This window comes from Haliotis asinina, chromosome 4, assembly GCF_037392515.1.
Source record: "Haliotis asinina isolate JCU_RB_2024 chromosome 4, JCU_Hal_asi_v2, whole genome shotgun sequence".
Classification (NCBI taxonomy): domain Eukaryota; kingdom Metazoa; phylum Mollusca; class Gastropoda; order Lepetellida; family Haliotidae; genus Haliotis; species Haliotis asinina.
The window spans coordinates 2,622,914-2,650,856 of record NC_090283.1 but is presented as its reverse complement, the minus strand read 5'-3'; the positions used below and the strand labels follow the sequence as shown (position 1 = coordinate 2,650,856).

Sequence of the window (27,943 nt, the reverse complement as noted above, 5' to 3'; positions counted from 1 at the left end):
AACCTCGTGACCCATTCAGTCGATCGTTTTCCAGGGGTGGCCATCTCCCTAGCATACTGATAGCCGAACAAGCGCTCAGCCAAAGTCCTATTAAATCTCTCAACTATGGCTTGGCTGCGATGGGCTCCGGCCGTGCCACGCCTGACCTTTGTATCGTGTTTGGCTAGCAGTTGTGACACGGCACCCATGAACTCCCGTCCGGGGTCAACTTGCAGCTCTGTTGGCCACGTCAGCGGGCTGCGTTTGTATATGCGTTCGAATCCTCTGGCTACCTGAGCCGAATCTTTCGTGGTCAAGGGTTCGGCTTCCTTGTAACGACTGGCTACGTCCACTACGGTTAAGGCATACTTGTACCTCTTGTCGTGGGGTAGGAACAGTAGGTCTGCCTGGTGAACGCTATTAGGTATGTTAATACCGAACCTCCTTCTAGGCATGTAGCGTGGTGCCGGCAAATAGATCTGCCACAGGGCTTGTTTTTCAAGCCACGCTTTGGCTTCCTCCGGGGGTACTCGCGCTATTTTAGCTAGCTTATCTACTGCGCTAGCTCCTTTCCAGTACCCACGCGGGCTGTAGTAAATAGCCTCAAATTTTTTCATGTCCATACGCGTATGTGTTTATCCCATCAATAGCTATCCAACGTTTCGTGTCCATAGGCGACAGGGACGTCTTGTTTATAGTCAGTCCGTATATCTTATGTCCATCACTTCTAAGTGTGTTCATTTTATGTCTAAAGGTACGGGTCTTGAACAGGGCTTCCTTGAATCTGGCGTGTTTGATGTGTTGTTTCACCACATACTTCTTAACCCCCTTAGCCTTCCGGATCTCACTATTGTCGGCTTTCATTATGGAGTACATCTTAGGTCTCAAACCTATGTACTCGGCTATGGGCGTGCCAGCACACTCGTCCTTCATCTTACCTAGGACCTTTTTATTTACCGTACTGTGTAGGGCATGGGTCTTAGGGTAGTCGCTGGTGTCGTATAAATTGAGGTGTTTTTTCATGTCCTCGTACACGTCCTCGGTTCGAATCTCCATCAGCAGGGAATCCGTGTCAGTGTACAGCACTTCACACCTGTCACCGTACTGTTTCTTGAGCTCATTGTAGTAAAAGTCGTACATCAGGTGTTTGGATAAATCGAGGATGCTCATCCCCACGTAAACAGGCCGGTTGAATTTTATGTGGCTTTTCTTCATGTGTAGGGCAACCAGGTTGTCTGTGAATATCTTACTACGGTTGAATGCCGGACTGGCTATCAATCTCCTGAGCTTGTCTTCCTCACTCGACCGAACCAGCTTCACAGTCACGCGTTTCCTCAGGTTCTCCATAGTCTTACCAAACACTGAGTTGTTCATGAGTTTGTAGAGATTTTTCTCAAAATCACTGGTGGCTTTTTTTCGTAGGTCTGTGTTCATTCTGATGTAGGGCTCCATCCATGGGCTCTGGTCGAACATGAGCACCCTATGTATTTTGGTCAGCCTCATACCCAACGACAGGTACAGCTGTAGGTTGCGATAGTGAACGATGTACTTGGTCTTATTCATTAAGTTAGGCACAAGTTTTTCAACGTCTGTCACACGCCCACCTGACAAGTTATGTTGGTACTCAGACATCCAGTCTGGGTTAACCCTCATACGTTCGGGGGCCAGGGGGTAGCTGTTGTGCGATGTGTGTAATTCCTTGGTATACTCTAAGTCAACCTCGAGGATATAACCTTTGTTCGAATCTGGTGCAACCCCCATAACATCAACGTGGGGTACCCATTCGAATCCCCCTGTAGGTAGATACTGACTCATGGCCCAGCCGTACAGGTTGTTTGCGTCGAGGTAGAGAATGTGATTGGTTGGCTTGTTAGGATCGTAACCTTTCACGTATTGATTATTTGCTTTCGCGTATCGTTTGGATGCCATGGAAATCCCACCTCGCAAGCCTTTCTCAATGAATAGGTGCATGTCGTAATCTGTGAGCAATTCCAAATTAACTCCGGTCTTTTTAAGCAAGGCGTCCCACGACAGACCTGGGCTGGTGTAATACCATGCGGGGTCGAGTTTATACTGCTTGAAACACGTCCGCCTAAACGTCTCAAACACGTCGGCTAACAGCAGTACATCTGTCCTCAAGTACAGGTCGTGATAATCACCCAGGTTCTTACAACCCAGTTTATTCCATACGTTAGTCGCGTGCGAGTAATCATCTCGTGAGACGGACGCCTCATTCAGCTTGCTATAAAAGCAGTCAATAGGGGGTAGACTGGTCTCGGTGAACTTGACCCAACTATCCATGTACTCATAGGGGTACACACCCTTCCTCATAAGCAGGGGTCTAGTCTCGGCGTCTGTGTATCGATCGGTGATAGGGAAGGTATTGTTGGCCTTGACCAGACTGTCGAGTGACGACAGGAGGAACTGAAACGAGTCAATGAACCTAAGTCCGTTTAAGCTGAAGGAGATGTATCTCTCCATGTTGTTGGGGATGCACGTTATATTACCATCGATTTTCGCGATGGCCTGCATGATCAAGTGTGAGTCGTACCCTCTCAAGTTGTGAAAGACAACGGGGATGTTTATTGTCTTAGGGTTGATTTTAAGCTTGAGGTTGCACGCGCTGTGAGCGGCGTCTCTATACTTACCAGTTATGTGGCAGTGATCTCTCACCGAATCACCGTTAAGTGGTGAGTCACACACGTGACATTTAGTGCTACTAGCGTAAGCTAGCCTGTCGACTCGGGTCATACGCATGGGAGCGATTTTATACAATGCATTCCTAATAATTTTTTCTTCCTCCTGCAAACACTTTAGAAACCTTTCAGCCGCGTCAGGCCCCCTATACACTACCGGAGCTTTCGTTTCCCCGTCACAACGGACGACAATGTATCCAAACGAACAGGCTTTATGCTCTTGTGTCTTGTGGGTGAAGGGAGCCTCGACTGCGGTATCACTGGTGGAATCCCCACCCACAACTAAGGCTTCGAAGTCGGCGTATATAATATAAGGCACAGACATTTGATTCTTGTGGTTACTGAATTTTAGGATATTGTCACCTTCCTTAGGCATGTCGACTCGTATGGTCGTCTGCCCCACACCTTGGCAATCCTCCCGGTGGGATTCTAATAAATCAGCTCGACTGAAACCGTGTAGGTATCGTACACAAAAGTGTTTTTCCCCATCGTGTTTCGACTGGTCATGCAACAACCGGCTGAGATGTTTTATCCACGTGTAGTGATACTTTTCACCTCGTTGGATCATGAATATATTGATAACTTGGCGATCCTTCACCGGGCTGACCCTGTGTACTATTGTTGTGTTACCTTCGTGCCCAAAGACATTTATAGCCAGATTATTCTGTTTTTCTACTTTAGTGATCTGGGATATGGGGGTGGGTTCATCTATACCATCCCAGTTGAGCCCATCGTCTTGGGGATAATTAGAAGGCCTGTTGGGATTAGTGTCAGCTGGAAATAAGGCTGACCTGATAGCTAACCTCAGGCAATCGTTTCCTCTATTCTTAACGTTTACTATGGCATGTTTGTTCCTATAGTAGGGAGGCAAGGCTAGGTATGACCCGCCTCTGAACGGCACGTAGTTAGCTATGTCTAGATAGACATTATCGATTTTATCTACAACCCACCCGGACCCCAAGTGTGTGTAGCGTTCTAGGTATTCTCGTATCTGCTGAAAACTGGTATCGATTGATGCGTCAATGGTCTCTGTATGTGTGGCGACCTCTTGTTGGCCTCGGAAGTAAGGCTGAACATATTCAGTGGTACTCCCAACCTGCTTATCGAGCGACATTTTCACTGTGATCTGAAACTTGATACTTCCTAGATTATTTAGTTCCTGGTTGGCCTTATCAGCTATCAGAGGCTTGATATCTGTAATGTCTATGTTTCTATCAACGTGCATGCGCCAACCTCTCAAATAGTTGCCTACAGCGCGCTCAGTGCGCACGAACTGTAGGTCAATAGCTCTATTCTGTCGTAATAATTCTACAAGCTGTGGTTTTCTCATACGAGAATACCCGCCTAAACCCAAATCGTGTGCCTCGGCTTTCAGTTGTTTTACAGTGGGTACGGGGGCATGTGATAACAATGCGGTTAACCCGGCTCTCCCCAGGTTTGAATAACCCGTGTATCCAAGCTGTTTTGCTTGAGCTTTTAATTGTTTTACTGTAGGAGGGGCTTCTAAACCTAGTAATCTCAACAATGCTGACTTCCGCATTCGAGAATACCCGATCACACCTCTCTGTTTTGCGACCCTCTTCAGCTCGCGTACAGTAGACATAGTGTTTACACCTAAGAGAACCAATGTCTAATTGCTTCACAGTAAAGGGAGGTAACCCTTAAGTGGCTATCTTGAGCAGTCGCCTACGTTCTTTTATGTAGCCTTTTTTATTCTCGTAGATGAGTTGATGTCTGACTACGTTCGCTCCGTGAGCTTTACATAGACAGTAGTGTCCTTTAACCCCGATACCACACACAGAACACGTGTAGTTAGGACTTCCCATATGGAAACAACAGAACCCCTGATTCCTGCATTTCCTACCACAGGCCTCGGTCTTCCCCATAAGTATGTATTCGCATCGGTATGGAGCGGGTCTCATGTTTACTTATATAGGTATTTTAATTTAATTGCTTCGCAACCAACGCAGTAGCTGCTATACCCAACACTATGAAGCCCAGTTCACGATTCATTTGTCCCTTGGATGGTGTGTAGTACTGAGCGAGTGTGGGTTTATTGAGCGGTTCCAATTGTTTACCAGTTAGTAGGTAGTATTCTTTCATTGCTTCATCGACATCGTAGAATGTTTTAATGGCATGGTTTTCACGCTGGAGTTGTTCGTTAATAAAATTGATCCTCTGGAGGCGTTTTTTAACGTACTCGTCCTGTGCTCTTTGTAATTTCTCAGTAGCGAGATCGTGCCGCTTCCTTTCTTCCTGTATTTCAGCCGCATGATCATCTCGTAGTTTCGAGAAGAGGAAATTACTCCCGGAAAATGCCAGGGCATTCACTAACGCCCCACCGACCATCATAGCTATCGTGGCCATCCCTATATTTATTTCATTATATTATCAGGTATTATTCCTTGTTTTACTAGGATGTCTTTTGTGGCCATCGCCATACCAAGGTTCATTATGAGCATACCCATATCCTGCAGGTTGAAATCTAGCTTGATAGTTGGTTGTTTAAGCACCATTTTAGTCAACCGAGCGTACCCTACGGCTAGACTGGCGACCACTGTGGCGTGGTATGCGTCGTTGACGAACGTTTTCCCCTCAGACATTATGTATATGATATAAAATATTAAAATTATAACATGATATGCGGGTCGACAGTTTCCCTCACTGTGGGAGGGTACCCCCACGTATAACCATGTTATAACCACGGCAGCAGTTACGCCTACAGCCAACAACAGTCGGGTTGGGGTCGTCACTTTATGTTGGTTACACCACCGTTTTTTACCTGCAGCTACTCTCTTAGGATTCTTCTGCCTGGTTACTGTGGGGGGTACCCCCACTGAAGGGGTTTCCACCGTCACTGTTGGGGGTGGGGTCTCCTCCATCACTGTTGGGGGTACCTCCACTGGGGTTTCCTGTGCAGCATCCATCTATACTATTATTATTATTCTTTCTCTCAAATTGACAATGTTTTGCCGTGATAATCGCCGCCGTCACTGGAGCCAACAACATACCATATTTGTGGTACAGCCCGCAGCTGATAGAGCTCACGGCGTGTTCGATAAAAGGGTCTTTCTCGAGGTCTTCCCACAGGTAAAGTCGGCGCTCTGGTGGAATGGGAAAGAAGTATGATACAATACCGGTGTATATCTGGGTCATAGCCGATCCTATTGTCTTTGTCATTTCTGCTCCGAGCCGGGACTCGTATCTAGCGTACAGCTTATCGATTTCTTCGGCTGACATTTTGTGAATTTTATCCGGAGTGTAGTCTCCAAAGTAATGTTTGGCTTTGCCGCCAACAGCCAACGCCACCAGTTTCTCTTGCTTGGGGGAATCCCCCACACCCCCAGTGGGGGAACCCTCCACAGACAATTGTTCGAGCAATTCCTCACACTCCATCTTATAATATAACAAGTAAGATTTAGTTTTAACTATATAATACCCGATGCAGACAAAACACAGAGAAATGAAGGTTAAGTTGCACACGACAAACACTTCAAATATCATAGCTATATACTTAGCTTTGCTTAGCTTTGCTTAGCTTTAGCTTAGCTTTGCTTAGCTTTAGCTTAGCTTTGCTTAGCTTTAGCATACTATATATGCTACTGGTTGGTCGGTTTTTAGCACGAGCTTAGCGTGTTTAGTTTCAGCGAGCTGTTTCTTCACCCGTTCCCGTTCTAATTTACTCATCACATCGTTCTCTCTCAAACACTCCTCGAACGAATCCCTATCCTTGCAGTGAAATAAGGCCACCCATCGCGTCTGCTCCCTGAGGTCTTTCAACACTGAGTTGAACTTCTGCGTTAGCACCCAGACGCTGTGATTTGCATGCCGGCCGGAGAAGGCCAGGTACGATAGCATGTCTCTCTTTTTTGTTATCTCGCGATTAGCGCTGCAGTCGTCCAGTATGAACAGCGTCGGTTCCCCTTTAAATTTCTCGTGAAGAGCTTTCAACCAGTCCTGCAGGCGTGTTCCAGGGTCGATTTTGTGTACGTCCGGGTCCGTCATCACCCAAGGTCGCGCGTACGTTTTATTCATGCTCAGAGTAGGGCACATGATAACGATGTTATCGAACACACCCTTGTAGTAACCCTCCAACATATCCAACACGAAAACGGTCTTCCCACAGCCAGTCTGCCCGCACACTATGGCGCAGTGTGGGTCAGTGGGTAGTTGTGGGTACCCCCCATCAGTAGATGGCTTGCACGAATCTCCCATTGTCTATATTAAGTTGCGCGTCCATAATAACGTACAGATATAATTTCAACTTACCAGCGGGTTGAGCCTTCTTAGTAATCTGGATGGTTATCCCTTCGCTGCCGTTATCTATACGGCGCCCGCTACCGTGCAGTTTATCATCATCCGTGGATCGCATGTCCAACCATAGGGCGTACTTGGTGGTCAGGTATTCACCGATCTGCACGGAGCCGAGGTCCAGGTCCTTTGTTATGTAGTCCCCCACTGGTAGCTTTTTTATCTCATCCCACTGCTGGTGTGGTCTCATACCATGACTGAACAGCTGGTTGGGCACGCCCTCGATGGTCACTTCCACCTTTTCAATCTCGGGGTTGAAAAACTTCTCGCTGTCCCTCCGGAATGGATCGTAATACTCCACGGGGACGACCAGGATACCTTTCATCGATCGCGCCGGCACGTTCAGGTTGATATTCCACACAGTGTCGCTCTTATCTCGCACGACTGATCTATGCCTCAGTACGCGATCGTACAGGATAGCCATCTTCCCAGAGTACTGGCTTCGAACCTGCCTGGCCAGCTCAGGGCTAGTGACCATGTCGAACTCCAGAGAGATGTTGTCTATGGCATAACTGGCCTCATCACCGTTCGGCGTACGCACTACTTTGCTATAGTCGTTAAACGTGAGCTCGTATTCGAGCCTATCACCCAGCGCGGCCTGGTAAAACGGCGCGTGTCCCGTGAGCAACTCGAAGTCGAGCGGCACGCAGAATCGATTCCCGTATGCTCGAGCGATGGCCTTTTCACCGTCCGATAGCTTGTCTTGCTGGTCTGGCGTGAAGACATACCCTATGCGCGCCCGGGTTGATTTGCTGATACCCTGGTACACATCATTGACTCGTTCTCCCTCGCTTTTCCAGAGATCCTTGTAGCAGTGAAACACGTCGCTGTCGTCGATGCTCAGCACCTCGTTACCGCTGATCTTGACGGTAGTTTTCTTGATGATGGCTCGACCCACGTTACGCACTAGCTCGCGTTTGTCGTTGTCGGAGGTCAACGTGATATTGAACGCCAGTCGAACAGTGCCTGGTACAATGAGGTCATTCTCACCAAGGTTTGGAAATCTAACCAGCAGAGTTTGATTCTGGTCTATCTTGCTGGGATTGTTGGTGATGGTCACCGACTGTCGCACGGCTCTGGCACCTAATGGCTCTCTCAATCTTCTGAAAGGATCTAATTTTCTGCCGTACATTGTTATATAAAAGAAATATATTTTTAATACTAATGGATGAAGACATAGATATGACGGAGATGCCGGGCGCTAGTGCCCAGGCATTCGATGATGAGCAGGAGACCTCATTTACTAGTTCACCATTGAACCAAGAACTCTTGGAAACAACGGTAAATGATTATTACGAAAGTTTAAGAAGAGATAAAAACTACGTTGAACCACAGGGTCGATACCATAAGAATTTTTTTATTGATACAAAGGGTGTTCTACGCCTTAAGTCTGACCCAGGGGTTGACCTCTTTAACAAGAGCAATAAAAAACCACTGGCCTTGTCAACTCTAGCCAGCCGCCATGGTGTTGAATTTATCCGTGAACATCTAAACATGAATGATTACGGTGGTGCAATACCTAAGGCCGTTGTTGAAGATCTGCAAGCTACCAGATCCCACCTCACCACTAGAGATGAAATGACACCACAGCGTGCTACAGAAGCCTCGGACAGCATAGAAAAACTGTTGAGCACCTACTGGGACAAACCGTTACCGGGGTTTGACTTTCCGGTAAGGGAACTGCGCGGCTTAGACGAAGCCGTGAAACGCGTGCGTGGAGAACTCGTGAACAACATGGGGAAACTGAACGAAATCGACGAGCACATCGCTAGGGAAAAAACCAAACTCAACGAAACTGAAAACGATGATATGAAGCGCCGTATCAATGAACGACTACGCGATTTAGAAGACGAGAGACGTACACGATTGGAAGCCGCTTCCTCGAATCGTGAACAGCTTCGATCCCAGATCAGTCGCATTCGGGAAACAATCGATAGAATACTGAATGAGGATACAACTTTAGCCAACAGGATTCGGATATTATTCCGGGAGCAAGGGATCACCATCGCCAGCATTCTGACTGCATTGGGTTTCATTATATCTACCCTGGTGGTGTCACTGGTGGGGGGAACCCCCACACCCCCCACACCTTGCGGCGGGGGAACTCCCACAGGCGGTGGGGTTAAAGACTGGATAAAAAAAACTCGGTGAAGGCCTAGCTAAACTGGCTGGTAAAGCCGCCGAAGCCCTTCCCGGCATCCTGGGTAGCATCGTCTCGTGGTTGTTGGGCGCTCTGGCTAAAACTGCCATGTGGCTCAGTCAAAACATGTGGGCAGCCATCGTCGCCGTGGCGGGTCTGGTGTACGTAGCGGCTAAGAAATCTTTAACCAAATAAGTCCCAAAGTTACCCCACCAACCACTAGGGCCGTTTTACTATCAATATGCTGCTGAGCCTGAATATGAGGGGCCACCTCCTGTGGTGTTGGTTGAACTTTAGGCTCCGGGGGTGGCGCCACTATACCCGTTTCACGTGGTGGGATGTGTGGGATATAGGGGGTGTTAATATCGGGGTTGATACCCAACTTTTGATCCGCCGTGGCTATGACTATTTTGTTGTTATAACCCACCACTTTTTTTACTCTCAGTTGCATATCACTCGGAGCCATGTACAGCCCCACACCAAACACGTAATTGACTTTCGATCTGGCGTATTCTAACACGTTTTGGTAACGGTCGATGGCCCTCGGGAGATCAACTGGAGAATTGATAGCATCCTCAACGTTGGAAACGAATTGTGTCTGAGCGTCGTAAGCAGTTCCCTTACCGAGGATGTTGGAACGCGTCATCGACTGCGCACCCAACAGCGCCCACACGTACGTTCGAATCGAGTCGTTCAACCTGACTACCCCGGCACGAGTGAATCCTTTCGACGTGTCCAGCATGAACATTTTCCACCCGTCTGCGGTTGACTGCTCCACTTTCTGGACTGTGAAAGCAACACCACCTTTAAAGTTCATACGATCATCCCTCCATTCATTACTCGACAAAGCAAAGTCCTGGCGTAGTATATCTCGTTTCAGTAAATCATCACTGACTTCTTTCACTGATCGCGCGCCATCATAAGGAATACCCAACCCGTGGTTCGGCCCCGGCAAACGCCAATCCGTCTTCGGGTTTATTTCGAATTCATTGCAAATACGTTCGTAGGCCCGTCTATCGTACGGGTTGTTTGTTGCGCCCCACGCTTTGTCCTGTGGGAGGGGGGCGCTGATCTCTTTAAGGATACGTCTGACCTGGTAGTACACGTGGAACTTGAACACAGACTGACTCAGCGGTCCACGCCGAGTGTCGGCCAATGTCACACCACACCCCGTTGTAGCGCACCACACGGCAAAGTTGAATTGATTCTGCCAGAACTGCATAGGGTTGTTGAACCAAGCGTGGACTGCCTTGATGTTAGTCACCGAAAGCTTATACTTATCGAACACATCTAAAAGCTGGGCATTGAAATACAACTCAGGAGCAACCACGATCTTCATGGGGGAGAAATCTACGTCCAGTTTAGGGTAAAACACACCAGGGGAATACATTTTAAAACTATTATATAATGAGCATATATACTCTAACATGTACATAACACTTCCAGGAATAACGAGCGGTGAGGCCGTTCAGCTGACGCACGCGATCGATAACACGTCAGGTCAACTCGAAGTCGCACTCTGCGATATCACCTACCTACCGCAATGGACTAACATTAACGCCAGCAACAATAAGCTGTTCGTCAGTGGAACTCGCAGCCAGATAACTGACGGCTACTACAGCGTGTGCTCTCTAAACGACGAGGTCTTCAAACCCCTGGGAGCCGAACTCAAGATGAACGACTCAAACGGCACAGTGGTGTTAATCAACAACGGAAGAACCTCCTTGAGGCTCGGCCGACCATTAGCGAGGATACTCGGTATGTCTCCTGACGAGATAAAACCAACAACAACCGTCACAGGCACGAAGTTACCTGACCTAGTACCGTACCGAGAGTTGTACATTCATCTCGATCAGGTGAGCACAACGTACAACATTCAAGGAGGTCACCCTTCCACTATACTGAGAGCAGTGCCGGTGAAAACTGAGAAATACAACGACGGTAGAACCGAGTCGTTTTCACCACGGCAGTATAAGAGATTAACCCAGGGCAACATACCTGAGCTGACAATATCGGTGTTAGATATAAATCATAATCCTGTAAATATAGGATACCTCAGCTTAACGCTTCATGTAAAATGACCAGCGCACAAGGGCCCGGAGTGAAAAAATGCGTCAATATCGGGATCTCCGACCTCGGAGACACGCACGGTTTCGACGCTCCCGGAGTAGATGGTAAATCGTACGCCTTGCAACTGAAAAACAACATTTACAAACGCGTTGAAATCCCCTCCGGTGGAACCCTAAGTGATATGATAGATACCACAAGAGCAACAGTCAACACTAAGTACGCCCTTGTCAACACCGGTGATAATAATTGGATAATATACCCTTCGTTCGGTGGTAAACTGTTCGACTTAGACGATGTTGAGAGCACTACCGTCGTCCAAAACAAGCCATATATGCTCGTCTTCACCGAAGATGACAAGTGGGTGTTGTTACCCGATAACGACTGGTTTCTCAATATTAGACTCGTCTCCCCCTACGTGTTCACTGATAACAAAGACAACCACCTAAACAAAGTCGTGAACAATGGAACCCTGCTCGTGGCTTACGTCCCAACTCAGAGACGTAGCATAGTCGTCAGCCCAGTCAACACTATAGCAGCCCACATGCTATCGAGTAAACCAGCCATACAAAACGTGAAATTGCAGTTGGTGTCTGAATTCGAAGGTGTGGTCACTATACTAGAGAGTCTACCGGCAAACTCAACACTGATCATCAAAGTCTACCTAGGGGAACCATCGGGGAATGATGTCGAGATCGTGAAGGGGATCAAACTCGGGTGGGGCAAACAACGTCAGTATCAAGTTTGCAATGTTTACGTGCGGGTGGGTGTCGACTCCAAGACCAGTCTGCAGGGGGTCAACGTGATCGTGGAAAACAAGATATCACTAATCAATATCTTCCTGCCTGACAACATACACTTCATGGGTATGAAGTTAACCCCTGAATTATTATCAGAAAACCAGTTGGAAATTATATCGTAATAGTATAATAATGACCAGTCATCATCCCAACACTACGCTTAACGACCTAGGAGACACGGAGGGATTCGATCAGCCTGGTGAGGAAGATGAATTATATATCCTGCACTTCAAAGACAACGTGTACAGACGGGTGCCGTTACCAGATTTAAAAGAGCCCAAATGGCTGATCAACTTAACATTCACCTCACCTTATATCACATTAAATAATGGGGTTGTCTCTAAGATTAAGAACAACGGTATCTGGGCCGGGGATTTCATTCCGGAGAGGGCATTAGTACACATACCATCTACTGGTTACGAAAAAAAGGGGTTAAGTGCTTATCCACACAATAAATTAACATTTAGCAGTAATCTTGATAGAATATCCTCCCCTTTCACCCTCATCATAGAAGTCTTCTTTACGGCTTTATTCGATGGAACCCCCCCAATAGTACACCAAATTTTACCCGGGGTGTCAATACGCTGGTCTTACATAGACCAATATTGTCGTATTGTTATACAACAGGATACCACGGGTCCTATAAACCACTTAATAAACCTCCGTGGGGTTTCTATTACAACAGGAAATTCTATTAGCCTCTCACCTATTGCCCTGACTAGTAGTCTAGAACTTGTAGACTTCAAATTCATTGATAGATTTTTAACTGAAACCCAATTAAAATATCTTTCAAAATATACATTATAGGATGGGTCTGTACCCAGTCGTAGAGGAAGTAGCGAAGACGCTGGAAACCGTAGATGGGTTCCGCTTGAGGCAGTTATGTGATGTGAAACGTCAACTAGAACAAGACCGTGACACGTGGAAAGCACTATGTAAAAAGTACAATAGAGCTTTCAATATCGTGGACGGGGCTGACACTACCCTTATGGCAACCAGCATGGGACTAGGGGCGGCAGGCGTTGGGTTGTTAGCTACCATCGTGGCCGCACCTATAGTGCTAGGTATTGAAATAACAGCTGGGGTGGCAGGGTTGGCAGGGTTGGCGCTTAAGTTAGTATCACGCAGACTTAATCGTAAGGCATTGAAACATGACGAGATCAGGGTTCTGGCCGAAGCAAAGCTGAACACAGTGAGTGAGCGAATTTCCACGGCACTCTCTGACAGTAAGATCTCAGAAGAGGAGTTTCGTTCAATCCTCTCTGAACTCAAAAAATATAACGGAATGAAACAAGATATTCGATCCAAGTCTCGTAAGTCTGCTATCAGCGAGGACGAGAAAAAAAAGTACATAGAACAGGGGATACAAAAAGCCCAGCAAGCCTTTATTACGAACACCAAAGAGATCGTAGGCGGTTCACGTTAAACTGTTTCATCGATATAAACATGACATAGGCACAGACGTTAAGTAGTAGGGGAACACGAGGGCGATAGCCGTAAGCGGGCCACCGATCCTATATGGTCAGTCAAAACTTACAACATAGATAAAGTGGATATGAAAGCCGACGAACCTAACTTGTACTACTTGAGGGGTGGGCCGGGTAGGGGGTTTGTAAGAGAAGAATTATTGATCGTACCGTACGGCACAGTGTTACCTCCAACCAATACACGGTAAACTGTTTCATAGACACCCAACCTTTTTGTAGTAGGGGTAATAGTAGCAAGATCTAAGGCCCCAACCAAAGCCTTATTTAGTAAATAAGGCTTTGTAGAGACATTTCTTGAAAGTGTTTTAGAACTGTCATTCCCTATACTACTGCTGACAACCTATTGGAGAAATTATTTAGATGAGGTATGAATCTTGTAATATGCCTACGATACGTGAATTAAAAATACAAGCACGTGAAAGGGGTTTTCGAAATTATTCATGTATGAGGAAGTTTGAGCTCATTGAATTACTAAGGGAACAAGCCCCTATACCATTACAATTCAAGCCTACTGAGCGTGCTTTTGGGGAATATTTGAGAGGGTGGAAGATGGAAGTTTAAAGAAACACAGACGTTGAAGATGTAATGCAATTGGTGTTTGAAAAAGTGAATGATTTAAAAGGTATTAAATTTCAACTCACGTTAAAGTTGACACTATAGAAACAACAGGGGAATGATGCTTTTGACCAGACCATTGTTTACTTCCGAGGTAATCAGGAAGCTACAACACTGCCAGATACTATCAACTGTTCTACTGACAGGTCATTCGAAAAAAATCGTGACTCACTGGAACGTTTCACTAATATGGGCTCTGGTTGGGTTATTATTATGATTAATATGGTCTACCTCTTTCACTATCCGGTAGTCTGGATGTTTCATCTGGTGTGAAGGCTTACCTGATATATAACCTGTTGGATCTTTTGCTGCCCAGTCCCTGGTACATGCTGTTGTCGCGTTCTTCCTCACTTTTCCACAGGTCTACATAACAGTAATATATATTGCTGTCGTCTATGCTGAGCACCTTATTGAAGCTAATTTTTATGGTGATCTTCTTGACTATGGGATGACCCACGTTATTAATGAGCTCGAGTTTGTCGTTGCTTGAAGCCAGCACGATGTGAAAGGTCAATCGAGCCTTACCCAGCACTATGACGTCGTTTGCACCCAAGTTAGGGAATCGAACCAATAGTGTTTGGTTCCGGTCTATCTTGCTGGGATTGTTCGTAATAGAAACTGACTGGTGCACGGTTTTGACGGCTAGCAGTTGTCATAATTTTCGAAAAGGATTTAGCTTTCTACCGTAAGATATTTTACATATACTAATATAATAGAATTTCAACATATGGGTGATTTTGAGATGGATGATTATTATGTGGATGATGTTGGAACGGTGGAAGTTGATGAAACTTCGTTCACTAGTTCACCATTGAGAAAGCAACTTTTGAATACAGCAGTAGAGCATTATTATGATGCATTAAAAACAGATAAAAACTATGTCGAGCCACAGGGCCGAGACTATTCAAAGTTTACCTTAGATGATTATGGCACTCTGTGCTTTAAAGATAACCCAGAGGTTGATGTCACTAGAAAACCACTCACCCTGTCAACTCTAACCAGTCACCATGGTGCTGAATTTATCCCTGAAAAACTAAACATGTTGGATTACGGTGGTGCCAAACCAAAAGTGGGGGCAGGCCCCACACCCCAGCTGACCGCAAGTCCCCATATCCCCGATGGCCATTCAAGATCTGCAAACCATACGATCCGAACTGAGTGACTTGCAGTTGGGTGCCCACAGGACTGTGGGGGTATCCCCCACTGATGCTACAGAAGCATCTGTCAGTTTTGAGAAACCATTGACTAAATATGGGGATAAACCATTGCCGGGATTTGAATTTCCAATGAGGGAACTGTACGGTCTAGACAAAGCCTTGAAATGCGTACGAGGAGAACTCGTGAACAACATAGGAAAACTGAACAAACTCGATGAGCACATAGCTCGTGAAAATACAAAATGCAAGTCAGTGAAACGGGAGACGAGGATATGAAGTGCTGTATCACAGAACGAATTAGTAATGTAGAAGACAAGAGAAACGCGTGATTGGAATCTGCTTCCTCGAATCATGAACAGCTACGAACACAATACAGTCGCATACGAGAAACAATCGATAGAATACTGAACGAGGATACAACTTAGCCAACAAAATATGAACATTGTTCCGTGAGCAAGGCATCACCATTGCTAGTGTTCTAACGGCACTAGGTTTCATTATATCAACTATTGTTGTATCAGTGGGGGGGTTCCCCACACCTCCAAGCTGACCGCAGATCCCCACAAGAGGTGGTGGCATCAGAGACTGGATAAAAAAACATTTGAAATAGCTCGCGGAAGCCCTGGCTAAACTCGCTGGTAGGGTCACAGAAGCCCTGGCTAAACTCGCTAGTATGGCCACAGAAGCCCTGGTTAAACTCACTGGTAGGGTCACAGAAGCCCTGGTTAAACTCGCTGGTAGGGTCACAGAAGCCCTGGTTAAACTCGCTGGTAGGGTCACAGAAGCCCTGGCTAAACTCGCTGGTAGGGTCACAGAAGCCCTGGCTAAACTCGCTGGTAGGGTCACAGAAGCCCTGGCTAAACTCGCTGGTATGGTCACAGAAGCCCTGGCTAAACTCGCTGGTAGCGTCACAGAAGCCCTGGCTAAACTCGCTGGTAGGGTCACAGAAGCCCTGGTTAAACTCACTGGTAGGGTCACAGAAGCCCTGGCTAAACTCGCTGGTAGGGTCACAGAAGCCCTGGCTAAACTCGCTGGTAGGGTCACAGAAGCCCTGGCTAAACTCGCTGGTAGGGTCACAGAAGCCCTGCACAGTATCATAGGAAGTATCATGTCGTGGCTGCTCAGCATGTTTAGTAAAACTGCCACGTGGCTTGGTCAAAATCTGTGGGCATCCATCGTCGGCGTGGCTGGACTGTGTTCGGTGCTGCTAAGGAATTTTTAACCAAATAAGACACAAGCCGACCACGACACCTCTGACAGCCAGTGCTGTTTTATAATTGATATGCTGTTGATTTGACGCTTGCACAATGGGGGAGACTTGCAGTCGGCTGTCCACAAAGCTCCTTGATTTAGCTTCTGGTGATGGTTGCACTAATATGTGTAGGTGGTATGTGGGAGACATTTATTTCGGCATTAACACCCAATTTTTGATCTGCTGTAACGATGATTATTTCATTGTTGTAGCCCGTTATTGTATTTATTCTCATACGCATATCACTTGGAGCCATATACAATCCCACACTGAACACGTAGTCGACTTTTGACCTAGTGTGTTGTAAAGTGTCCTGGTATCGTGTTATAGCCCTAGGTAGATCTACCGGTGATGCGATGGCATCCTCAATGTTAACCACGAACTGTTTCTGGACGTTGTAAGCGGTTCCCTTATTATCTATGATGGCGAAGCGTGTTTGCCAACAAGTACCCCAACACAGTCCACACGTAGGTTCGAATAGAGTCGTTCAAGCGTATGGTGGCAGCACAAGTGAACCCCTCCGATGTTTTTGATATCAAGCTGTGACTGCCCAAGGATCGGTTTGTTTATTATGGCTGACATGGATCTGCTCATCCGTTGTGGGGCCTATAAATGTATGACGGTGGTGGTTGTGTGTGCCATCTATTGAACCGAGCCTATACGTTCCATACTTATAAAAGTACACGTAGACTTTACCGAGGCCGTGGTTCACACCGGGAAGACGAAAGTCTTTATTCGATGGAATCATGAACTCCCCACAAATACGTTCATACGCGCTTTTATCATATGGGTTATTGGTCATACTCCACGCTTTATCTTGGGGGAGAGGAGCACTTATTTCCTTCAAGATCCGTCTCGTTTGATAATAAACATGAAACAAGATGACTGCCTTACTCAGTTTGTCTATACCATAGTCTAGGGTCACACCCGACCTTGTCTTCGCACACCACACAGCGAAGTTGAGTTGGTTTTGCCAAACTTGCATCGGGTTTTGATGCCAGTTTTACCACTGACTGTGCATTACTGACGGTCACGATATAGTTTTTGAAGATATCAATGAACTCGGTATTAAAATGGGGGGGGTCCTACGGACAGTCGACTGCATGTCCCCCTCAGCTGACTGCAAGTCCCCACACGATTTTAATGTGTGTGAAGTCAAGGTATTTATGTTGTGCATATCATTATTATGTATAATTTATATTATAATATGTACATTACTCTTCCGAATATAACGAACGGTGAGACCGTTCAACTTACACATGCCATTGATAACACGTCTGGCCAACTCGAAATAGCACTATCCGATATCACCTACTACCCGCGATGGACAAACATCGACCTCGGAAGAAATCATAAGGTCTTCGTCGATGGAAAATTGTTCTACATACCCAATGGTTACCAAGTGTGTGTTCTCTCAATGATGAAATTTTCAAAGACTTGGAAGCAAAACTTATAATAAGTGACTCAAACGGAACATTGGTGTTAGACAAATCCAGTGGATCACATAACCTGAGGCTCAGTGAACCGTTGGTGAGAATGCTAGGATTTACAACGATTGATTACTCACAGGAAATAACCCCTGGCACAACAATCATTGGTTTGGAATTACCAGATCTAATTCCATACCACGAGCTATGCATTCATCTAGACCAGCTTAGCACAGCGGATAATATACTAAGTGGACGTCCTTCCACGTTGTTGAGGGCCGTCCTGTTAAAACAGAAAAACGCAACGAGGGTCACACCGAGTCATATTCATCGCGCCAGTATAAAAAATTAACAAGTGGTAATATTTCTGAATTAAGGGTCTCAATTTTAGATAACAAAACCCCTGTAAATATAGGATACATAAGCATAACACTGCACATATAAATTGGTTAGTAATCAAGGACAGGGAATGTGAATAAAACGATGCATTAATGTTGGTTTATCAGACCTAGGTGATACTAGAGGGTTTGATGATGCAGGAATAGGAAAAAAATGTACGTTTTTAAGCTTATGAACAACATTTACAAACGAGTTGAACGTCCCGCCATAAGTCAACCTGGTTCTTTTAACCTAGATACATCAGGATCGGGCAGTAACACGCAGTATGATGTAGTTTTGCAGCGATGCAGATGAATGGAGAATACGACCATAGTTTGGTGGTATATTGGTTGGCTTAGAAGACTTTGACAGGCCGACAGATATCTGTCAAAATATGCCATACAATATAATACGCAATAGCAGTAACAAGTGGACGATGTTACCAGCTCACATCAACTGACTTCTCAACACTAATTTCCCCATACGTTTTCATGGAAAACAAAGACTACTACCTAAACAAAGTCGTAAACAACAGAATCCTGCTCGTGGCTTACTTCCCAGCACAAAGACTCAGTGTAATCATCACACCTGCCTCTAGTAGAGCACTCCACATGCTATCCTGTAAACTCGGGGAAACCGCGGTATTGCAATTAGTTACTGATTTCGATAGTGTAGCCACCCTCCTAGAAAGCCTCTGAGGTAATACCGCGCTGGTTATACACGTCTTCCTAGGTGAACCACCGCAGAACGATACTGAGATCGTGAAAGGAATTAACCTCCGGTGGGTTAAAAACACCAGGGCAGAGTTTACTCAATTTACGTACGGGTGGGGGGTGATACTAGTCTGCAAGATATCACATTGATAGTTGAAAACACTGTATCTCTAACCAAGATTTTTCTATCCGAGAATATCAGTTTTATTAGTTTAAAGTTCATACATAAGGCATTATCAGAAAAACTATTTGAAACCATTTTCTGACAGATATATAAACGATGGTTTCCAATGTAACACCCGATGACACACAAATGAGTTCAATTCACCTGGCGAGGAAGACACCCAGTACATCTTATACTATAAGGATAAAGTTTACAAACGAATGCCACTTGCAGATTATCCAGAAATTGAATGGACTAAAATAACACTAACCAACCCTTACGTCATTTATAGTCAAAGTGGTTATGCTCTCAAAATGATTAACGACAGCATCCTTCTCACATCCTTTCTTTCGGACAAAGAATATTCTATACAAGTGTTACGATTACACTGATGGCAACATGTTAGCCCCAGCCAACTCGAATGCCATTTTAGACATTAACCATCAAATAGAATTCCAACGTTTTTTAGTATTTTTCAGTTGTGATTTGGGTCCATTTTGTATTAAACCACACACAACAATAATTATAGACGTATATCTCGCAGAGAGGCCAACCGATCCAATAAAACTTTTACATGGTCTTAAAATAAGTTGGTATAAAAACACGAGAATAAATGTTGTCAAATCACAATAAGACAAGGCATTTCACTATCAACAAGCCTCGATGGGATTCGTATTTTTAATCGCGGAGATACTCATATCTCACCCATTTACCTATATGATAATATCAACCTTATAGGCTTAAAGTATTTTCTTTCAAATTGACAGACAATTACAAATAGTTTATAAGCTATATTATAGACAAAAAGAATGTTGCTGTATCCAGCCGTAGATGAAGAAGGAAATATTCAAGGAAGTGCAGACGGACTTGCGAAGTGAAATAATTACATAATCATAAGAAGAAAAGTATATATCCTCAGTGAATATTCAGGTGTTGTGAATGTTTCATTTACGCTAAACTGATGCCATACAGGTGCACGTGTTGCTCACAATAAGATATGTAGTAAAACCGTCTAGTTGTTGGCATATTCAGGACACTATTTCAGTGGTGAAACCATTCATTTTAGGTTTTGTCTAAAAAGAGATGAACTATGACAAAGATACCTTTTACACATTGCGTGGAAATTAGGTGAGATATATACTAATCAGCAAACCAGAGTCGTCTTTTTCCAAAGTTACAAAATGCACAAAACATGCCATAACATCAACTAAATTTCACATTATTTTCAGTTATTTCATTACATCTGAAAAAGTGGCTGTTACTCCGTTAATAATGATGCAAAATTAATCAAAATACATCTACAAAAACAGAAGAATATGGGAATCTAAGAACTAAAATATGTATCGGATAGGTCCACCCAAATCGCTACTACCTGCTTTCTGACTTAGTACATTGGCATCGTTTCTTACGAATTGTGAAACTACCAAAAGGTATCCTCTCACACTGGGGAACTTTGTGTTCACTATGAACAAAACATAACGAAAATATACTGTCCGTATCCACAGCAAATTTTCTCCATGTGATCTGAGTTACACTGACCTAATGTAAAGTATGGCGGAGTTATGCCCCTTTATCTTTATACGTGCATGACCTCTCTGTCGACGTTTGACGTCATGCATTAACGTATGACGTTATGCATTAGCGTCGTTCAGATATCAAAGCTGTATTTTCTTCACTCACACTTTTCGTAAAGAGGACAAATTAAAAACCTTGTAGCAGAGTGCTTTTATTGGTGTATGATAAAAACGGAGAAATTTACTTTTTTCACCGCACACAAACGTTTTGGATAACATTGAGCAGTGTCTATTTCTCAAACCCTTGAGGTAGTCACAGTTATATTTATACCAACGGATAGGAAATTACATATTCTATATTCCTGTGTAATTTTATAGCCGTATGCACATCCAGGACCAAGCACAATGTTCACTTTTCAAACCTTCAAACCATTGTAAGCTTTGACCTTGTCACTCTAGAACTTTGTCCCTACTGTGACGTCATAATGCATAATTTTATAATAATGACGTCATTTTGTAACTGTTACAATCTCTCTGAAGATACATGTTGGAGAAAAGGGCATTTTGTACGTACTTAGCTACCTACCTCCCGAATGTGAACAAAAGTTCAGACTCGGGATTCAAACGCTGACAACTGAATGTGAAGAAGATTCATTCTTGAAGATCAAATATGGGAAACTGCAGTTCAGTTGTTTATGTTTTCTAGATGACCAGGACTCTCCATGATCACCTTGTCCATTTGAAGGGGTGACATAATGTATATTGGCACTGTTGGTCATAATTTGAATCTGTACAAAATATTCAGATTCGGGATTCAAATGACGAAATCCGTTTTACACACAGATTGAGTAGTCTGTGGGTTAATTAAAGTAATACTCTACACAGTGATATGTTAACTATTGAATTTGCAAAGAGCATTCTTAATTCGAAAAGTAGCGTTTCTTCATCTATGATTAAGGAAGTAGTTTTGCAGTTTATCTTTGAAAGGTGCGTGTTCAAGGAACCGCATTAACATGCAAATAACACAGTTATGTCTGTAAGAGATGGTGATGTCTACATCTGTTTTGCCCTTTACACCAGATGAAATAGCCACCTCAAAGTAATTTGCTGTACTGGGATTTCTTCTGCCAGGACACACGGCACACATTTCAAGCAAAAGTCTCAAATTATATCTTTCATATTGATCGGTTGCATACTCTCAGAACATTTTCTTTCATTGCAGAATACAGATGTATATTTGATTCGACTGCAGAGTATTCTGAAGAGGATAAATCAGAAACAACGTGGCTCTGCAAACCGGACACCCTCAACCTTGAAGTCGACAACGAGACCAGAAACAGTCATTTTACTCGATTTAAAGAAAATATCACACGCTCGTTTGAGGCTTGTCTAGGGAGCGTTTCAGCTGGCTCTGTGATATTTACCTTTCATCATAGAAGCACAGAAGACGCCCTGGGGATGATCAGTAAACATGCAGAAGTGAGAGCAATGATCCTGGAATGCCTCCAGGGGATAGCTTCTACAGTGAAAGACATCCAGATTGAAGTCCAACTGCAGGACTTCATAGGTAAGGGACGAGTTTACGTGCTGGACACGGACCAGACGCTGCCTTGTTTTTTCCTGCCTTTAAACACTTGCATGTCTGGTGAACTTGTTAATGCACAGGTGTTTTGGATCAAATGAAAGTCAGTATCAGGAAACTTGCTTGCTACTTTTGTGTAATGAGGCTGACAATGACACCTGTCATTTACTATTGTGTCGTCCTAACGGGAATCGTTCAGTATATTTAAAATATCACCAATAGCACGTACAATTAAATGCTTGTAATATGTTTGGATATGTTATATGACATTAATCTTAGGGGTTTAATGAGAACAAATGTTTGGAAAGAAATTATGAGTCTTAAAGTGTATTCAATACTTATTAAATCTGCTTCTAATTCTGCTATTATGCTTTAATACCGAGTTATGCATAAGCATAATATGCTGTTCATTCGTACATTGTTAAGGAAGGTCTGTTCAGAACTGATTAGATTCTTGTTTGGCATCTTTGTTTCGAATCGCTTTTGGAATGATCGATGCTGATGTTCTGGATCACTGGATTGTCTGGCCCAGACTCGATTTGTTTACACACAACATCATACAGCTTTAATTCTGTCGAAACAAATACATACTCATGAAATAGCCACAACTGTACACTCGAATGTGTTGATGGATGTGGGAAGGGTTTTGTCTTTTCTATTTTGAAATATTGTTCAGTTGGGTAATGTCATCATTTCTGTATTAGTACTCTAAACCAGGTTATAACTAAATGCCATGGTTGTAGCGTCTTTCATAAGTAAGCTATGTGTACTTTCAGTTTGGACTCCCAACACATCCTTTGTACATTAAAACCATCAACTATATCGTGCCCACATTCCGACTCAGTGTGATGCAAACCAATTCGGTTTTTCCGTGGGTAACATGTCAGAGCAGTCATCCTAGAGTTCCTCGTATACCGTTGCTAACAACGGCGTACCCTGGATGACACCCCGCCCTAGTGGACTGGTCAGTGTGTGACCATGACTATCTGCCACAAGGCATCTCAGCTGGCAGGGCTAGTACAATCAGGAACACGTGTGATATATAGTGATATGTCCAGTGAAGATCACAGTGAAAATTGTCCTTCAGCATCACAGGCTTTACACGGGAAGCGAGAAACTGGATCAGGTGCTCATGGACTTGATACATGCATGCTGTATCCAAGATAGGGTGATCTATACCTGAGGCATTTCATCTTTTAGCCTAAAGTCGAATAGTCGTCGTCCCTCGTCTATAACAGCCATAATAATTCTGAGTGATTCACCAAGTAATGTTAATATTGATTTAATCATAACCATAGAATATAATGCAACATAAAAAGCATGCCTCATTTTTATTGGCCATAGCTATGGCGGTGTGAGTCCTGGAAATGAAGGATTCTACGTGTCCTCCAGGAATCTAGTAGAATTCTACGATGCACATTCCATTTTCACTCTTTATTAATGCTTTTGTTAAGAATGTTTAACTTGTGGAAACAGTGTACCTGCCTTTCTGATTATTTGCAAGTCTCTTTTGACGTCTTTACAGATGATGTTACAAAAGGAATGAATCCATCTTTAGGTCTACTGTAATGTCCATTGTATGTTACAAATTGCTAAACGAACAAACTGCTGACTCAGAACTCTATTTCAGATCCACATTCATTGCCTGCACATGGTTTCCAAGATAGAAGATACGTGGACAAGCAGGTATCTGTGATCAACACGCCTGTCACTCATCTAGCTTATAGCATCAAGTTTAATGTTCCAATGTCGGTGGTATTTAACCACATGTGTTAGGATTCGTAAAACTACCCGCAGTAATTTCTAATTTGCTTTAAAGTCCTGCTTTTTCCTGATGTATGTATGTATGTATGTATGTATGTATGTATGTATGTATGTATGTATGTATGTATGTATGTATGTATGTATGTATGTATGTATGTATGTATGTATGTATGTATGTATGTATGTATGTATTCATCCACAAAATATCTATTACATGCAGGAACACGACAAAGTGGTGCAAGACCTGTCAGAAGAAGTGGCAAACTTGAAGCAACAATTACAAGACATGAAGGAGATGGAACGGGCACAGCTGGCAGGTATATGTTGTAGGTCGTATGTCTGAAAAGGTGAACTAGTTTGGAAATCTAACTAATCATTAAAAAAAACAGTGGCTAAATCAAAGGAGTGACTTGTTCTGAACGTATGGGTTTTGGATCTGATCTATTGCTTTCAGCAGTTAGTATTTTTTCAAGGTTTTCCTCGATGTTACGTGTAAACATGCTTTTCTAAAAAAAACCTTACGCATTCCACTGAATGCCCAGTTAGATCAAAGTGAGTTATTTCGATACATCGTTGTTGTAGTTGTGTACATTTTAGGGATACAGAAACCAGTGGAGTCTGTGAGTACAAACTGTGATCAGGAACACCATTATTCAAGATGATCTGTACGTCACTGTAGCTACAAGACAAGACCCATCTAGAAGCTGGATTGTGGTGTCCTTGGTCGCTCTACTTTCTGTGGACATGAGATGGCAAAGACATTCCACTGTGTTCACCTCATTAAATACATTCACAAAAAATAATGTTGAACAGCTGGAACGCAGGAGACATTTAATCAATAAAACATCAGAAATTGTGTCAAGTTAATGTACTCTTCTTACTTAAATGATTGTAGTAAATCCTACAGCTGCAGATCTTACTGTTTCAGTTACTGCAGCAGATACAGTGACAGACGTTGGTGATGAGGAGTTTCGGGATACTAGAGGTAAGCTGGAACAGGATCAGTATTTGTTTTATGTGTCGTTAACAAGCAAGTGATACATCACCACATAGACAAGGAGAATATATAAATTCAGGACAAACGTGAATAATAGACAATGGTTAAGAAGTGAGATGAAGTCGATTCTAAAGTTGATAACTGGTAATAAACTTAATCCGATCACGTTTAATCCCTGAGTTCTTTTCTGAAAGCGTTAGGGTAAAATGACTTAATGTCGTCCTGTATTTTCATTATGATAAAACGATGCATAGTTACTGGTTTCTGTAAGTAAATGTGTTGTTATAAATATGTCCGTAAATTACAGATCTATCTGAACCTGGAGGCGGCCACAGGAAAAAGGGGGACGCTAGTAAACCACAGGTGTAGTCAGTTTTACTCTCATGTTAGTGATGTTCAAGATGATGCAGTTCACTATTCCTATTGAGAAGTGACATTGCAAGATCTTGATCTGATATGTATCTCTCAAATACACGTAAATTGACAGACAGTTTCAGGGGATATTAATTGCAGCTGAACCAAATATTTCCTGTTATTTTCTAAGATGTTAATGCTAAATAAGTGGTACTTTCTCATTCAAGCTCATTTACCCATGTTCATAACCCCTTTCTTGCAGCACATGTCTGAAACCGTCACTGATCTGAGAAGACAACTTGCAGAGACGAGGCAGGAACTGAAGGCCACCAAGGAGAGGATGTATAGACTTGAGATCACACACAAGAAAGGTAACCCTGGTCGACAATTACTACACACCCCAGCAATGACAGTCATTATGCAACGACAAATATTCATTTGAAAACACTGCATAAGATCGCACTACCTTTTTATCAAACATCAATGCCATAATCTGTAGTTTCCTGATCGGAAATGTAGAACAGATTAGAGTTACTTCCCCTGAATCCAAGTGCTGCGGCCAAGTGTCTGTATCGTCATCATCTAAGAAATATACACAGCAGCATCTGAAACAAGACCTACAACTTAGCCTTTCCTAGGATGTGTATGTGCAATAAAGGTTACAAGGCAATCCTATCATGACCTATACAGCGGCAGAAAGAATGAGTAAGGACTACTTCCATTCGTGACAACTTGTGTCATTCCGGGACAAGTCCAACACCCCACATCAGAACTAAAGTACTGTCGGAAATAGGAAACAAAAAACTGTTCTTGGTCTGCTACTATGCATCCCTAACATTCACACAACTGCAAATAGGACACTTAACCGCCACGCCAACTATATCGGCATATTATGCTGGTCCCCACGCATGCAGGCTTATTAGCTTGCACTTTACATAAAGTGTAGAGATTAATTAAAAAATAGTTTTCCGTATTTTCGACAGTACTGTAATTTAAACAATACAGCAACTCTATTTCTGTTGAAATCCATCAGTATTAACCACATCATTCACACCTATTGACCTGTTTTTAAACAATAATTTTGATTATGATGGCGCTGTTCCTTTGTTCAGGATCACAACGTGGTCATTACCAGCAGATCGACTTATGTTTGCACACACACACACACACACACACACACACACACACACACACACACACACACACACACACACACACACACACACACACACACACACACACACACAGACATGCGTGTGTGTGTGTGAGTGTATGTGTGTGTGTATTTGTAATCTAACATCATCGATGATAAATGCAATTCAGAAACAACACAATCAATGTAATGTAATATAATGCAATGAATCTGGTGTTTATTCTAACCCTCATGTTTGTCTCCACAGCCACGAGCAGGGACACACGGAAGTCTGGGAGCCCCTCAAGACCTGACACACGAGGTGGGTGGAGCCAGTGTCACATGTGTCGTTAGTGGGGAGACAACTCTCCACATACTCACAAAACTGTGTTAGAACTGTCAGTCAACATTCTAATGATGTAAGCATGTAACGTGTTAAAATATGAAGTAGTTCTTGTCATTCCCTGACAGTTTGTTGTCAGCCATGATACATGTATAGATTATGTATCAAGAGTTTTGTATCATCAGTGTAAGATGTGAACAATGTAGCTGTAAGATAAAGATGTCCGACCTGTGTACAGAGTTTACTTCGTGTTACAGCGACACCGACTTCCTCACGTAGATACACCCGGGCAGACGCCGACCTCCATGTCGCCTGCTGGGAGGGGAACCTGGTGGAGGTGAAGCGGATCCTGGACACAGGTCGGGGTGACGTCAACAGTAGAGATGGAGTCGGCAGGACGCCGGTGATGGCGGCAGCACTTGGGGGACACAGAGATGTGGTGGAGCTGCTTGTGAGTCGATATGCCGATGTGTCATTGGTGAACGTGTACGGTAACAACATCCTTCACTTCGCCTGTTATGGAGGAGACAGGGAGACAGCGGAGTTTGTCCTGTCTCTGGACGGGGTGGACGTCAACACCAGGAACAACAACGGGCTGACAGCCGCCGACTTGGCGAGAGGCTTGGGACATCGTGAACTGTCGGATTTCCTGGTATCACGTGGTACACAGTGTTGTGTTATGTAGTCTTGATGTAGTCATTGAGGGAGGACATGTCGCAACTGACGCTGTCGTGGTCTATGCCGTTCACGTCTTCGCGTTGTCTATAATTCAGTATTTCGGTGAGAATATTTGTTTTGTTGGAGGAGAAATAAAACGTTTTGAGAACATTTTCAGACATTTTGTTGTTTATGGAACTTTACAGAATCAGGTAAGGACATTGTTGACTGTGAATATTGATGATATGTTGTTAGTATATGAACCCTGCATCTCGTGATGTAGTTCTATTTTAATTATGTGTCATGATTACCTCATTAATCGTGAAACACACAACAACAACATGTTTGTTTACATCTCACTGCACTCTCTGACCTCTGACTGACCCGAGGTTCACCAGCTGACGCGGTGCCAAAT

General features: G+C 43.8%; 1 protein-coding gene across 3 annotated transcripts in view; it reads left to right on the top strand.

Moving 5' to 3' along the window:
• Positions 1-27,701, top strand: part of LOC137280865 (uncharacterized) — a 72,307-nt gene extending 44,606 nt beyond the window's left edge. For all 3 annotated transcript variants that reach the window (XM_067812062.1, XM_067812061.1, XM_067812060.1), the window contains 8 exons: positions 21,922-22,266; positions 23,912-23,967; positions 24,266-24,362; positions 24,974-25,030; positions 25,350-25,405; positions 25,659-25,767; positions 26,797-26,850; positions 27,129-27,701. In XM_067812062.1, the coding sequence (XP_067668163.1) occupies positions 21,922-22,266; positions 23,912-23,967; positions 24,266-24,362; positions 24,974-25,030; positions 25,350-25,405; positions 25,659-25,767; positions 26,797-26,850; positions 27,129-27,556 (1,202 nt within the window). In that variant the 3' untranslated portion in view covers positions 27,557-27,701. The remainder of the gene's footprint in view (positions 1-21,921; positions 22,267-23,911; positions 23,968-24,265; positions 24,363-24,973; positions 25,031-25,349; positions 25,406-25,658; positions 25,768-26,796; positions 26,851-27,128) is intronic.
• Positions 27,702-27,943: the final 242 nt, after the last annotated feature.